Genomic DNA, 16,538 nt, shown 5'->3' with positions numbered 1-16,538 from the left:
AGGGTGGGTGTTCTGGAGGGATGAGATGAGAGGGGACCCGATAAAAGTGGACAAAAATCATAAGGGATTGGTTTTGACAGGGTGAGACGCTACTTCTATTGGTAGGGGAGTCGGTGACTAGAGGTCCTAGATTTAAGACAAGAAGAGCGACAGGAGAGGTTAGGAGAATTTATTGTCCCAGTTGAGATGTCACAACACACAGCAACCCTCAAGACTCTCTTCTCGGTCCTCTTCTTTTCACCATCTATCTATTTGGTCTCACTTGTTAACATCATCCACAAACACAGGGCTTACTTCCACGACATTGCATTTTTGTCTTGCACACAACTGTTTCTTTGTTTCACTCACCTGGATGTCCGACTCCCACCTTGAAACCACTCAACGACTGAGAGTTCCTATGTGTGGTTTCCTTTCCAAGAGGCACTAACCTAACCCTGGACGAATTATGGGCAGATTAGTAAGAGCCAAGGGTTTGGGGAGCTCATTTTGAATTGAAAGGACTGGGTTTAACGCAAGAAGCTATTGGCACACATCCCAATATTTCACCCAGAAAATACAGTCAATTCACTTTGCAATATGTTCTGCAAAGCACTTTGAGATATCTCAACGATGTGATAAGACGCTTCATCAAATACAAAGACTATTATTATTATCACAGGTATTGGCAAACCTGGTAGGTTTATTTGCCCATTAGTATTGCACATTGACCAAATTCAACAAGGCATGTGCAGGAGCCTGGCTCTGTCGATAGCATTCTCACCTCTGACTCTCAAGGTTGTGGAGTCAAATCTCATGTTGTTGGTGTTATATTAAACTGAGGTCTGCCTCTAGCAAACACTCCCTGCCCTGTTGGCAAACCACCAAACAGGACGTTTGGTGTGAGATTGAAGCTAAGGCTGTCTTTGTGTTTGGAACACTTTCAGTGGGTGTCCCACGGTGAAGGTGCGAGACATCAGAGCACAGAACTGCCATCAAAGCCATCCCATTATCCCAGCAGGATTACAACACCCTCTAAGTGTCCGAGAATTCGTTCAGATCAGATTATTTCCTGTAAGTCTTGTTCTTTCTGCAGTTCACACACCCACCCCCTCCCCACACACAGATACCCACCCTCAAACACACAGACACACAACCACACACAGAAGTGCACGTATACACACGCGCCCAACCACACAATGCCACGTACACATAAACACACGCACTACCGCTAACCAGGATGTGTTTAACGAGGCCACAGTAACCCAGAGATATTTCCCAGTCACATATATTGATTCTCACCTCACATACATGATCACTGAATGACAACAATTACTTACAGGACTTTGTGGAGTCCTGTAGCTCAGTGGTTAGAGCACTCACTTTGCAAGTGAGAGACCTGAGTTCAATTCCAGGCAGAGGGCGAAACCTTGGGCAAGTTTCCTTACTCCACACAGAGCCTAATAATAATCCCTCCAAAACCAAAAACAATAATAAATTGGTCATTTTCAATCTACGACTGTTTGTGGGACATTGCTGTGCACAATTGGCTGCCGCGTTCGCCCACAAATATACAGTCAATTCACTTTACAGTGTGTTCTGTGAAGCGCTTTGGGACGTCCTCCCGACGTGAAAAGCGCTATATCAAATGCAAGGATTATTATTATTATTATTATTACATGGCGCCCTTCATGTAGGATAATGTCATGGGGTGCTTTACATGGTCAGATACCAAGCAAGGGATAAAGGCAAGGCGTGTTACCCTGTACGTGTGACTGTGAGAGCGTGTGCATATGAGCGTGTGGGTGTGTGTGTTCACGTGTGTCTGAGAGCATGTGCGTCTTTCCATGTAAGAGTGTGTGTGAGCGTAGATGTGTGCGTGCATGTGTCTGTGAGTGTGCGTGAGCGTGTATACGTAAGTGTGCGTGAGAGCGTGTGTGTAAGTGAATGTGTGTGTGCACGTGTGCGTCTGTGAGCATGTGTGCCTGTGTGTATGAGCGTACATGCATGTGAGCATGTATGTGTAAGCACGTGAGTGTATGTGTGTGTAAGCACGTGTGTGAGTGCGTGCGTGGGTCGGAGAGTGTGAGTGTGTGTGAGTACGAGTGCGTGTGTGAGTGCGTGTGTGAGTGCGTGTATGCGTGAGTGCTGGTGAACACACAAGACTTACTTGGTTATAAAGCATCTGGTCCATGACAGGCAGATCCAGGTCCACTCTGTACAGATGATCCCTGCCAGTGAAAGAACAGGCTGGTTAGTGTGTGCGGGGAAGGCGAGTGGGAGCACCGGGCAGGCGGACTGACGGGACTGACCGGATACACCGGCCAACATTCCCAATCACAGAGATCGGGAACATCTCCGACCGCCTACTCTCGGCCCCTCTGGCTTTTGCCGAGGCTAATGGGATTTTGCTCCAGAGGGAATCGCTTGGCGCTGTGACACAAGGTTAATGTAGATATTGACTTGAGCGAGACAACCCCCCCCCCCTCCACCCCGCTGACCGCCACCAACCCCCTCCCACTGCATTGCATCGCGGTAACCACGGCAACGAACCCGAGGAAACAGACGCGATTCTTTTAAAATCAAAGGGAAACGGAGGCACAGTTTGCTGCGGATGCGATCGCAGGGACTGGATTTGTGTAGCAAACAGATCAGCGGGCGATCCAGACGAGCAGCAGAGCCGTCCTGTCTGTCTCCCGCTGGGAGAAAACGCTCTGTAAATGGCTTGCTGGCGGTTAGCGTGCAGCGTCTCCATCATCTAATGGGCGACATTTCACCTCCAGTTCCGTTCTGATCCTCCAAGTAGCCAGCTCATTAACCGAGGAGGTGGCGCTAAACCCCGAGGCCTACTTTCAAGCCGAAGTCTGGCGTAAATCAACGTGAACCTTTCAGTGAATTTACACCCCAGATGGAGTCTGGCTTCTTTTCTAAGGACAATCATCCTACAGCAGTGACCTTTAAAGGCCGTGATCTCTACCCCTCGAGACACCTTTTTGCTCTAATTACAAGGATGTCCCTCGGCTGTCTACAGGGTGGGCTGAATTGCTCTGTAATGTAGCGTAGGAAAAGACGGGGGTGGACACAAAAGTGTTCTTTTTGATCAGCCGCATGTTTGACACGTACGGAAACCCAGCGCTGCGCTTAAGAGCATCCAAACCAAACCGAGAGTTCCACGTGTCCCACCTACACACGGAAATGTCCCTGTGTTTGGAATGGAGGGCACACGCTGCTCTCTCCCTGTAGGGACGCACTCTCCTTACCCAATTCTCGAAAGGATTGGACACAAAGGAGTACATGGAATGTCTCCGGACAGCCCCAGTGGGAATATTATTTGTTGTTATCTCAGTGTGCTGGGCACGGAGTCCTACAGATACATGGCTCCTTCACCTCACTGCTGTTTGACTCCACCTCATGGAGTCCTGTAGCTCAGTGGTTAGAGCACTCGCCTCGCAAGCGAGACCTGGGTTTGATTCCCGGCAGAGCGAAACACTGGGCAAGTTTCCTTACTCCACACGCCTCTGTTTACCCAGCAGTAAGTAGGAACCCGGTTATTAGTCGATCGGCCGATCACATTTCCGAGGGTAATAATTCCTTCAAAAAGATAATAAAAACAAATTGGTCACTTCAATTCACGACAGTTCGTGGGACGCTGCTGTGTGCAATTGACAGCCATGTTTCGCCCACAAAATACACAGTCAATTCACTTTACAGTATATTCTGTGAAGCGCTTTGAGACGTCTCGAAGACGTGATAAGGAAGTGTATCAAATGCACGGATTATTAATGTTATTGTGGCACTTTGCCACAAGTAAGATGACCGATGGATTAGTCAACACAAAAAATACATACAACAACAACAAATTACATTTGTTTAGACAAAACAGTCTCTAGCCTTGACAATGATAAACGTGAAGCAATGTGAGACTTTTGGATGTACAAGACATTATAAAAAAAGCCTAGCTCAGTTGGTTGTGGAGTCAAGCCCGCATCAGGACTCATAGTCTAGGCTGATGCTCTAAACCAATGCGTCACATTGTCAGAGATGCCGATGAGACACAAAACTGAGACCTCAACTACCTGTTCAGATGTATGTTAAAGATCCCTATATGAAAAGAGAAGGGAGCCTCTCCTGATGTCCTGGCCAACAATCTCCCCAGATAAAATCAGTTGTTCACCTCGTGGCTGTTTGTGTTTACGTTGCTGTATGTATATTGGTGGCTGGTTCACTAACAAATACACAATCCGTACAATTTACAGTAAATCCTGCGAAGCACTTTGAGATGTCTTAAATGACGTGATAAGGCGCAGTATCAAAGGCAAGGCTTATTACCGTTAAGTTCTTTCTTGGCATTGGCATTACCTTTTGAGATTGAACCCTTGGGTAAAAGAGCAAAAGGAATAATGATAATCCTTGCATTTGATATAGCCCCCGATCACGTTTTCGGGACGTCTCAAAGCGCTTCACAGAATATACTGTAAAGTGAATTGACTGTTTATTTTGTGGGAGTTGATGTAGGTTATAAGGCGGGTATGCCTTCTGCCACTCTGCCCCAACCCTCTGGAACTCAATCCCATAGTCCCTCCGCCTCGCCCCCTCCCTTGCCTCATTCAAGACCCATCTCAAGACCCTCCTCTTTGACCGTGCCTTTGGTCACTCTTCTTCTCCCCACCTAGCCACCACCCTCCCCGATCCCGACCCCCAGCTCGGGTAGGAAACACTGTAGGTACACAGCGCCTTGGGATGTTGATGAGGAGCTATGTACCCGGGCAGGACTGTTTGTTTCTTCCCAGACTCAACATCATGGGAAGAAACAACCCTCATCTCCTTCACAGAGGGCACTGCACAGTGAGCAGTTTGTACTTTATTTCTGATCTTTCCACCCCACTGCACAAGTGAAGTAGTGTCACCCTCAAAAGCACTATTGTGCAAACCCATTCATGTGCCATGTATTCATCAGAAGTTCAGATCTTATCTCGTGAAGAGCAATGCGGCGTTTGGTGTTGGGGTTCAAAGGTGCCTGGAGTCATCTCTCCCTCCCCCCCACACCCCTATTCTAATTCATGTGAGAACCATTTAGATGAGCTTTAGTTTTGAATAAAGGGTGGAGGCCAGTGGGGGAAGAAGGCACTTCATAGAGATGTATAATAATAATAATAATCTTTGCATTTGATATAGCACTTTTCACGTCCTCTCGAAGTCTCAAAGCGCTTCACAGAATAGGCTGTAAAGTGAATTGACTGTATATTTATGGGCGAAACGCAGCAGCCAATTGCGCACAGCAGTGTCCCACAAACAGCCGTGGATTGAAAATGACCAATTTATTATTGCTTTGTTTTTTTGGAGGGATTATTATTAGGTGTGTGGAGTAAGGAAACTTGCCCAAGGTTTCGCCCTGCTGGGAAGTGAACAACAACAACAACAACAAGATTCCATTTATAAAGCGCCTTTCACGTCAGGAGGACGTCCCAAGGCACTGCACAGTTGGGTCATGACCCGAGCAGGGGGGAAATGGTCAGGGGGAGGGAAGGGAGGGAGCGAGGAGGGGGGAAATGGTCAGGGTGAGGGGAGGGAGGGAGCGAGAAGGGGGAAGAGAGTCGAGAGGGGAGACTCAGGTGTCTCGCTTGCGAGGCGAGTGCTCTAACCACTGAGCTACAGGACTCCAAGTTCCACTTTTAAGGTTCTGAAATGGATGAAAATAAACTGGGGACAATAGGTTCGGACAGTTCAAGGTTGCAGAACAAGGGGGCACAGTTTCAAGCCTGTAAAGGACAATTTCAGGACAGAGACCAGGAAGTATATCTTTTACCCAGAGTGCAGTTAGTGACTGTAATAGGGTCGCTAGAAAGGATGGTTGAGGCCAACACACTGGGACTCATTCAAGAAAGAAATCATGAAAACACTCAATCATGTCATTGAGACATCTCAAAGCGCTTCACAGAATACATTGTAAAGTGAATTGACTATTTTGTGGGTGAAACACGGCAGCACAGCAGTGTCCCACAAACAGTCGTGGATTGAGTGCCGCCTCAAATATTTTCTTTGAAGGAATTATTACCTCCTGAAAAGTGATCCGCCAATTGACTAACAAGCGGGTTCCTACTTACTGCTGGGTAAACAGAGGCGTGTTGAGTAACGAAACTTGCCTAAGGTTTCGCACTGCCGGGAATCGAACCTGGGTCCTCTCACTTGCGAGGCGAGTGCTCTGACCACTATGCTACAGGGCTCCTTGGAAACATACAGTTAAGTTCGAGCAATTATTGTGGATGTTGCACAAGCAATGGTTATGAAGCTGAATAAAAATTAAAGTAATGTTCTTCAAGCTAACGAAGCATTTTTATGGATTATTTTGAAGTCACCGCACGACTGTTGTTCCCTCTGCGATCTGATCCCTTCTGTCCCTGTTCAGTTCAGTCACTGATTTCAGTCAAGCTATTCTGCAGACATCCCAGGGAACAGCTTCCCCTGTAGCTCAGTGTGGGCTAAGCCAGTACAGAGGCCCAGCTATGATCCCTGCTCTGGACTGAGATCACTGACCCCATCCTGGGTGATAACGCAGGGAAGCCATGAGCTGTTTCATCACGGCTTGTATCACACTCTACAGGACTCCTCGTCTCCCTCCCTCTTCCCTCCCTCCTACACTCTATAACACTCCTCACCTCCTTCACTCTTAATAATAATCCTTACATTTTATACAGCGCCTTATCACATCATTGAAACGTCTCAAAGCGCTTCAAAGGATGTACTGTCAAGTGAATTGACTGTATATTTTGTGGGCGAAAATACACAGTTTCTTTGTTCCCTTCCTCCTACACGCTACTGTACTCCTCACCTCTCTCGCTCTTCCCTTTCCCGACATTACCTAACCACAAACTGATGATCTCATCCGCCCTCTCTTAGGCGTTTGAAGTCCTACGCTGTGACCCTAGATGCGTGACCCACTCTATCCATCTATTGAGCCAAAAGCGGTCGTTTCCCAATGACAATGGGCTAATTTTACGAGGATTCAGCACAAGTTGAATCTCGTGCCTTGGTCATCTACATACTGGTCTGAGAAGAGATCAGAAATTAGCACTGTGTATGTGTGTGTTTTTTGGGGGCGGGTGATGTGTGTGTGAGTGGGGGGGAGGGGTGTGTATGGGTGTGTATGTGTGTGTGTATGTGTGGGTGAGTGAGTGGGGGGATGGATGGATGGGAGATGTGTGTGTATATGTGTGTCGCAGTGGGGGTGGGGTGTATGTGTGGGGGGGAGGGGGGATGTGTGTGTGTGAATGTGTGTGGGAGGGGTGGTTGAAAATCGAGTAGTCTCAGACCCCAACCCCCGCACAGCAAGAGATCAATCCAGCTGACACTGAAGCCGGCCTTATTTTTAATTCATGCACATAATTAATCACCTTATTCACACATTGGAACGCTACATATTTAATTAATTGTTCCATTCCTATTTGATCATTCCGTTCTAATCACTCTTATTTATGTGCATGTTTAATAGCTGCTCATGTAACCGCACGCATACTTAGAAGCTGTTTGGACAACACAAACGTCAGGGAGATTTCACGATACGATCAAAGCCTAACTCAGCCAGGCAGAGAGAGAGAGGGAAAACTTAGTATTTCCATATTTCTGGGCTGAAATTTGGGACCTCTGACATGAGGGGCAATAAATCGCTGCTGAAAATGGGCTACGGGATCCACTGTCCGTTCACACTCTCAGGTCAGCAACAGCACAGGTTAGAGACAGAGCAAAGCTCCCTCTACACTGTCTGTCCACACTCCCAGACCAGTGCAGCACAGTGAAGCTCATTCTACAAGTCTGCGCTCTCCGTCCCTACTCCCAGGGCAGCAACAGCACGGATTAGAGTTATGCACAGAAGTTTCTTCGCTGTGAATGACTAACGCATTGGGGAAAACACTGGTAGAGATAACCCTTCTCATTTGATCTTTGAGGTCCATCTGAGCAGGCAGACAAGTCATCAGTTTAACGTCTCAGCTGAAGGACAGTTTCTCCGACAATGTAGAGCGGCCCACTGTCTCCCCACTGGCGTGTCAGCCGAGACTGAGAGCTCAAACCTTGACGTGAGGCTTGAACTCTCTGACCCAAAAGCAAGAGTGCTAACCCTCTGAGCCAGACTGATGCCTGATTCGCATCTCATTGAGTTTGCAGAACAAAATCCAGTGGAATCCAGTTATAACGCCTCGTTCAGGATTAATCAAATATAATCCTTGCATTTGATATAGCGCCTTATCATGTCATTGAGACGTCTCAAAGCGCTTCACAGGATATACTGTAAAGTATGTTTTATATTTTGCAGTGTGATTGTATATTTTGTGGACGAAACGCAGCAGCCAATTGCGCACAGCAGCGTCCCACAAACAGTCGTGGATTGAAGTGACCAAATTATTATTATTTTTCAAAAGGGATTATTACCTCCGAAAAGTGATCCGCCAATCGTCACACATCCGGGTTCCTGCTTACGGCTAGGTAAACAGAGGCGCGCGTGTGTGAGGAAACTTGCCTAAGGTTTCGCCCCGCCAGGGAATCGAACCCAGATCCTCTCGAATGCGAGGCGAGCGCTCTAACCACTGAGCTACAGGACTCCTTCAAGTTTGACTAGCGGAGAGAGGCTTTGCATTCCAGCATTCCCTTAATTACCGGTGGGGATTGGGGAGCACTGGTGCAGAAATACTCACTCAAATAATTAAATGCATCAGGCTATGTCTGTAGCTGGGTAGATTGCTCTCAGTACGTTAAAGATTAATTCTCCCCCCCCGGCAATATTGAGTGTTGGGGGGTGGAAAAGGGGAGGGGGAAAAAGGAGACAGACAGAGGTCACAGGCTGATGGTGTGATTTACAGACTGACAATCTGACCATTTTGTAAAACCAGGAAATAAAGTGACCAGGTTGATTGAAGTGGGGGGGTACGGGGGGGTTGGGGGAAAATGGGAGGTAGAGGGGGCAGGAAGAAGGGGATGTGGGGCAAGAGAAACAAGACTTTAGACTTGGCCCATTCAGAGCAGCTTTAGCGAGTCACATAGTGCTTTAAGTAAGGAACTAGACATTCCGTGTCGTGTTCGGTTGGCATTCTGAGTCACTGCCGATTGAGTCAGTGATCGATGATACTTTTAATTGCAATCGACTCGCGTCTCACTGCCTGTTACTCCCTCCCAAAAAAAACACATGCTGAGATTTTCCTATCGTGTAGACTGTATTGTAGCAACGCTATCCAGTGAAGTATCCATTTCCTCCCGCTAGCCCCAGGTCTGGTAACCTGACCCCCTCCCCGCCTCTCTATCCCACCCCCCCAAACCCTCGCCCTGCCTCCCTTAGGCTTCTGCAAAGCCTCTCGCTTCGTTTTCCCTCTCTCTCTCCTTTCGGTGATGACGGACACTTAGCAGAAAGGCTCAGTCTCACTCCCCTGCTATGAAGCTCTTCAGTTCGGCTGATTTCATGATAATAATAAAAATAATCCTTGCATTTGATACGGTGCCTTATCCGACTATTGAGCCGTCTCAAAGCCCTTCACAGGATATACTGTGAAGTGAATTGACTGTGTTGCTTCGTGGGCGAAACGCGGCAGAGCGTTTGCGCACAGCAGTGCCCCACAAACAGCCGAGAGACCAATTTTATTTGGGGGATTGTTACAATTAACTGCATCGGGCTGTGTCTGGTACAGGATAGATTGTCCTAAGTGAGTCATAGATTCATTTAACCCCTGGCAATATTGAGGGGAGCGGAAACTGGGTGGTGGGGGGACGGTTGTGGGGGGTGGGGGGAAGGAGGGAGAGAAAAATACCCAAGAGGAGAAGATGTCTAGTCGAACTTTATGAGACAATGAGCTCAGGTTCCGTCCCCGCCTGAGGGTTGAGGGTTTTGGAAAGCTTTTCCTGCAACTGAGCTGCCGGAGTTTACATCTGGAAGCAAATCAATCATTATTACCATTAGCCGAGCAATTTGGACTGGGAATCTGGATTTATATTTCCTGTTCCCCTTTTCAAGGTGCGTTCTGGCGAGAGGGGTGGGGGTGGGGTAGGGTGGGTCGAGGGTGAAATCATTCTATCCTAGTAACCTGTTCCAGTCGTTAATAATAATAACATTTGCATTTGATAAAGAGCTTTATCATGTCGTTGTGACGTCTTGAAGCACTTCACTTAATATAAATATACTTAATATACTTAATATTTATATATGATTATGCTCCGGGTAACGAAACAACTTCCTGGTGCCTGTCCTGAAATTGCCCTTTGCAACTCTAAACCTGTGTCCTCTTGTTCTGCTGTCTCGGTGCATCCGAAAGTACTGATCTGGGTTTACTTTTTCAATCCCATTTAAGATTTCGAACTCCTCTGATAAAACCACCTCTGAGACATTTTCTCTCAAGACTGAAGAGCCTCCCAAGCTTGTCTAATCGCTTCTAGAGTGAGAGGACAGAGGGAGAGGAGAGGAGAGAGTGAGAGGAGAGAGGGAGAGGAGAGAGTGAGAGGAGAGGAGAGAGTGAGAGGAGAGAGCGGGAGGAGAGAGTGAAAGGAGAGGAGTGAGAGGAGAGGAGTGAGAGGAGAGGAGTGAGATGAGAGAGTGAGAGGAGAGAAGATGAGTGAGAGGAGAGAGTGAGAGGAGAGGGAGAAGAGAGTGAGAAGAGAGGAGTGAGAAGAGAGAGCGGAGCGAGAGGAGAGGAGTGAGGGTTGGAGGAAGGCTGAGAACAATAAATGGGCAATAAAATCTATTGATCTCTTGCACGCTCAGTGGCTCAGTGATCAGCTCTCTCTCACATGCCCGAAGCATCGCTCGAGGAAAACTCGGTCAGAGCCCATAACCACCTCCAAAGTCTGTGACACTCCCCAAGTGTCACAGACTTTAACATCACATTTAACATTAAACAGTGTATTATGCACCACGTGTGAAGCATGTGTAAACTCTGGGTAACCACTGTGCATAAATCACTGGTAAACTTTACGCAAAGGGGTGTATTATCCGTCTTGTGTGAAGCATGAGCTGAGCACACAGGGAATTACAGGTGCCCTTCATTATTTTATTCTGTGGCTCAGTGAAGTGTTCCTGCGTGTGTGTGTTTGTGTTCACAGAGTCAAGTATTGCTGTGTGCATGCATGCGTGCGTGTGTTTGTATGTGTGTGTTTGTGTGTTCACAACCAGTCAGGTGTTGCTGTGTTTGTGTGTTCATTCATGTAACCCATCTGCTCCTCATCTGTCAGTTCCCTGCTCTTGAACCCCATGACCTACAGCGATGGGTGGAAAATAACACCCAGGGGCTATATGCTGTGTTATAGCAGCCCTTGGGGGGAAAGGTCTCAGGAACTGGACACCTGCTGGAACTGTGAACCCCCTGACCCTGAGTTGGGGGGGGAGGGGAGAGAGGGTTAACTCAATTGAACTGAGGGCTGAACTCCGACAGTCTCTGGGGTAACGCCACCGACTATATAATGATGCCCGCCAGAATGTGTTTGCCATTCCCCTGACACTCAAGGCTTAGCACTTTACTCTTACCGACGGGGCAGTGATCTGTGCCAACGTAAAGGCGTGGCAGCTTTGGGTGGGCAAAGGCACGATCCCACTGTTAAGAAGTGTGGCATTGGGGCATCAATGGGAGATTGTGAGATTCACTAAATGCCAACGAATCTCCCCTTACCCCCCCCACCAATCTCGGAAAAAATCCAGCCAACAAAAAACAACAAAAACAATAAGATTGCATTTATAGAGCGTCTTTCATGTCAGGAGGAAAACAACCACAAATTCCAGTTCAGGGTGTCGCAATTCATTTACTGACTATAATAATAATAATAATCATCATCCTTGCCTTAGACGTCTCAAAGCTCCTCACAGAATATACTATAAAGTGAATTGACTGTGTATTTTTGGGGCGAAACACAGCAGCAAATTGCACACAGCAGCGCCCCATAAACCGTTGTAGATTGAGTAATTTTTTTAAAAAAAACGGATTATTTCCCTTCCCGGAAAGCGCATTTGCCCATCGACTAACAACCGGGTTCCTACTTACTGCCGGGCAAACAGAGGCGTGTGTGTGTGTGTGGAGTAAGGAAACTTGCCTAAGGTTTCACCCTGACCCGCCCGGGAATCGAACCCGGGTCCTCTCGCTTGAGAGGCGATCACGCTAACCGCTGAGCTACAGGACTCCATGACTATCGTGTCCTCCTCCGCGGTGGGTGGTCCTGGCCGTGAGCCGCTTACCTGCTGCCGATGAAGAGAGTACGGTTGACTCTGAGGATCCGCTGAATGCTCAGTCTCTCCGTCAGCTCCTCGCTCCCCCCAAGCCCGAGTCCTGTGAAGACCGTGTACTGCTTCATATCTGGGGAGAGGGGAGAGAGAGAGAGAGAGAGACAGAGACAGTGGGTCAGCACACATGCTCTCACCGCCCCCTCCCCCGCCCCCCCCAGGACCCCCGCAGTACAGGAAGTCATTACCATCATTAACCCTGATATTTGAGAAGCTTTAACACTTTAACATGTTCGCTTTGTTCTCTGGTATCAATGCTATGGTGCTTGGGGGAAAATGTACAGAAGGTTGAGGGGTGAGCGAATTGAGGTGTTTAAAATGCTAAAGGGATTCGATAGCGGTAGCTACAGAGAAACTATTTCCTCTGGTGGGTGGGGGAATCCAGAAAGAGGAGGGCGTCATCTTAAAATCAGGGCTAGGCCTTTTAGGAGTGAAATCGGGAGGCAGTTTTTCCACCAAAGGCTGGTGGAAATCTGGTACTCTGGTAATTGGAGTTGAGGTACAGATCAGCGATGATCTTATAGAATGGCCAAACAGGCTCGAGGGTCTGAATGGTCTATTCCTGCATTTATCCCCCAGGATCTATCTAGAGCGATGCTGCACGGAAACAGGCCATTTGGCGCAACTGGTCCGTGACGGTGTTTTTGCTCCACACGAGCCTTTGGCCCCTCCTATTCCCCTCGGCTCCCTTCTACCTCACACAAGTGAGCATAAAGTTTCCTCTTAAATACGTTGATGCTTTCTGCGTCAATCACAGCTTCTGACAGTGAGTTCCACATTCTCACCATCCTCTGTGTGAAGAAGTTCCTCCTTAACTCCCTGTTAGATCCGTTTGTGGCTCTTATGTATCATTATTTCGGACTTGCCACCAATTGTTCCCTTATGTTTACGCCTGTAGTTTTGGACTCCCCGACAAGTCAGAGAAGACTTGCTGTGGACCTCCTACCTCTCTCAGAAGAAAGTAAGCTTCCCATTGGCCTTTAAAGTGATCAGTTTGTTTGAAAGTTGCTCTGAGAGGCAGAAGCTGTGAAATTATTTCTCTAAACCTCTAAGTGGTTGAGAACAGATTAGTTTCAGAAAATACTGCTTATAATACCTTGCATTTGATATTGCACCTTATCGCGTCAGGAGGGCACCTCAAAACACTTTACAGGGTATACTCTAAAGTGTAGTGACTGTGTATTTTGTCGGCAGGCAAATTGCACACAGCAACGTCACACAAACAGATATGAAGTGAATGAACAAATGTATCCAGTGGAATGTAGTGCAGGGCACTGAGAAAGAAACTCCTTTCTCTTTACGATTAGCGTCATGGGATCTTTAAGGTCCACCTGGACAGGGAGATGGGACCTCGGTTTAACGTCTCGGCCAAAAGACGGCACCTCTGATAATCCAACACCACCTCCCAGCAATGTACTGGGGTGTCAGCCCAGAGTGTGAGCACAAAAATTTGACGTTGGGGCTTGAACCCACAACATTTTGACTCAGCTGCTGAGCCAGGCTGACACCTGCTAATTAAACACTAAACGGCACCAGGTAACTCTGGAAAGGATGATTGGGCAGGAAGAGAAAACAGGGCAAAAGAACGCAAGACTAGCAGAAGTGAAGCGTTCCCATGTTTTTATTTCTCATTCAGATTGAAATTGCGCTGCAAGCATTTAGCTATTAATAATGCTTGTGACATTTCAGGAGATTTATCGCTGCGATATTCACAGTCAACGATGCGGGAATTGAAAAGCGCACTAAAACCGGTCGGCCCAGGGAGACTGACATTTCTCCGTATCCTCCAGCCAGCAACCAAAGAGGCAAGAAAGGGGAATCATCAACCTGCAATCCAACTCTCAGGGTTTAAAGGAGGGTTGAGATTTTTCACGGCTTTGAAATGAGTTGGTTTGAAGTTCGAACCGTCGGCTCGGTATTGGGAGCAAACGAGCCTTTGGCTTCGGTCTTTCTCTCCGGCTTTCCAGCGTCTGTGCTCTCAGACTCTACATCTGTTCGTCAACCTGTTGTAATCCATCACTGTCAGACGTCCATTTCCATTAAACTCTCCGCTTGAGAGAGACAGAGACGCGGACTTCAGTTTGGATGTCCGTTGCCAGTTTCCCCCCCATCCCACTTTGCTCCTCAACCCGATGGAGTCCCACCAATTAAAGGACGAATATTTAATGTTCCTGGGCAACCAACGCCGCAGGTCCTAATCTGTTCGTTCTGTTCCTACACACTCCCTCCACTGCGAGTCCTCTCTGCGTTCAAATCAACACCCATCTTTTCCTCTAATCATTCTTTCACAGGACCTTAAGTCTGTGGTACTCTTTCCTTTCTTCTAGACTCTACAACACTCCTCACCTCCCTCCCTCCCTGTCCCTTCCCCTCCCTCAGTCTCCCCTCCGTATACTCTACACAAGCTTCATTTCTTCCCGAGTTACAGTTCCACAAGCACAGCTTCCTCCTCTGATAGGATTCCCCAATTGACCCTTGTTCACGAGAGAGCTTTGAGTTGGGTGACAGTGTCAGGCTTATCCCCATCCTACCCTGGCCTGATGCCAACTCACCTTCCATTAGGGATAATCTAGATAGTAATGGACCTCTAGAGTGAGCAATAGAACGAGCAAGAGGAGAGGAAGGAGGGATGGGAGGGGAGAGTGAGGGAGAGGAGGGCTTCACAGTTTTAGAATGAACAAAGGTACTCTGTGGTCTAAAAATGCCACCTTCGCAAACAACAAGAACAACAACAAAATTACATTTGTAAAGCGCCTGTCACATCGGGAGGATGTCCCAAGGCGCTGGACAGACAGAGTTACGGACCTGAGCTGGGGGTCGGGGTGGGGGAGAGTGGAGGGTGGGGGGGAAGCAGGGAGATCGAAAGCACGGTCGAAGAGGAGGGTCTTGAGACGAATCTTGCAGGTGGTGAGGGAGGGGGCGAGCCAGTCAGCGTTTACTGGTTTACGATCCCCAGATACTGCTTAAACCGTTTTCCTACCTACGCGCAGCCTGAAACAACAAATAAATGCCGGAAAAAAGAACTCCAGCCTTTCTTTGGGATTTGAGATCAGGATTATTGGAAGAAATCATGTTTGTTGTGTCCTGCAAACTCCAGGTGCAAAAAAAAACGGAATTCTGATTTGGGAAAGTCACATGTTGGGTGGGACCCTTGACTTCCTCTTGCTTCTCAATAGCTGCCGTTAACAGAGACACGGCAAGTCACATGAAAAGCCATGTCAACCATCGTGGGCTTCTTAAAGGTTCCCATCCCACCCGAAATGTCACTCAACTCAGAGCCAAACATTATTCCTTTCAATGGAAACCTTCTCTGCCATTCTAAATGATAACTTGCATTCACGCTGCAGCTTGAATAATCATTGCCTTTGGCTGACACGACTCCTGTCTAAACACGCACCCGAAGCCTCTACCCTAACCGTGATCCACCGCCCCCCATCCTCACAATGGGAACAAAGCCTCTGTTCAGCCACTTCCTAGAGGTTGGCTGACGGGGAGGAGCCGACATGGGGGTGGGGGGCCCTTCTCACAACGCAGCACTCCACTGTTGCCTTCAGTCAATGGCGGAGACGCAGTGTGAGCAATGGAAACAAATACGTGAGGTGAAAGGGGTCATTTTCCTCATGTCTGTCAGGGTGGTCCTTTCAAAAGGCACTTAAACAATAAGATGAATCTAACTACACCCTCGTGATCGTGCCCCGGGCTGAGGTTATTAAAGGGGGGGATGACAGCAAGGAGTTGCTCATCTCTGTCTCTTCTCTGAGAGCCATTCATTTCTTCATTACCATCGGCAGCTCAAGTGCCTCCTTTTTCCTTGTCGGGCAGTTGGGTGTTACTCGCTCTGTCTGCTACTCGATTGCTTAAGTGCGTTGTTGCTTTGTGCTTCAACTCGACATTGTACCGGTTCAGCCAATACATCCAGGGTTTGTGAGGCGCGTGGTTTGTTTCTCCTGTACCCGATTCACAGTACGTGGGAAATGAATAGCCGATTGCGTTACGGACCTCAAACAAAATCACAACTGTATAAATAACAGTACAGAAGCAGGCCATTAAGCCTAATCAAGGCTATGCTTTTCTGCGCTGGCTCAAGTTGCTATTTGGGGAAATACACTTGTATTTACAATAAATAATATTGTGTCAGCCCGGCTGAGTCGCTAGCACTCTCGCCTTTGAGTCAGATTGTGGGTTCAAGCCCCAAGTCGGGGCTTGGAATCACATAGGCTAAGATGAAACTCCAACGCAGTGCTGGGGGAGTGCTGCATTGTTGGGAGGTGCCATCCTCCAGATGGGACGTTAAACAGAGGTCCCGTCTGCCTGTTTG

General features: G+C 47.9%; 1 protein-coding gene across 1 annotated transcript in view; it reads right to left on the bottom strand.

The window, feature by feature from the left end:
* sema6bb (sema domain, transmembrane domain (TM), and cytoplasmic domain, (semaphorin) 6Bb) overlaps positions 1 to 16,538 on the bottom strand; it is a 115,264-nt gene that overhangs the window by 37,374 nt on the left and 61,352 nt on the right. Inside the window, exons 4-5 of the mRNA XM_042342838.1 lie at positions 12,176 to 12,293; positions 2,147 to 2,207 (exon numbers count right to left, since the gene is read on the bottom strand). Of these exons, the coding sequence (XP_042198772.1) occupies positions 2,147 to 2,207; positions 12,176 to 12,293 (179 nt within the window). The remainder of the gene's footprint in view (positions 1 to 2,146; positions 2,208 to 12,175; positions 12,294 to 16,538) is intronic.

This window comes from Callorhinchus milii, unplaced genomic scaffold (genome assembly GCF_018977255.1).
Source record: "Callorhinchus milii isolate IMCB2004 unplaced genomic scaffold, IMCB_Cmil_1.0 Scaffold21, whole genome shotgun sequence".
NCBI classification, from domain to species: domain Eukaryota; kingdom Metazoa; phylum Chordata; class Chondrichthyes; order Chimaeriformes; family Callorhinchidae; genus Callorhinchus; species Callorhinchus milii.
Note: the sequence above shows the minus strand (reverse complement) of the source record. Positions and strands in the feature narration are given on the sequence as shown.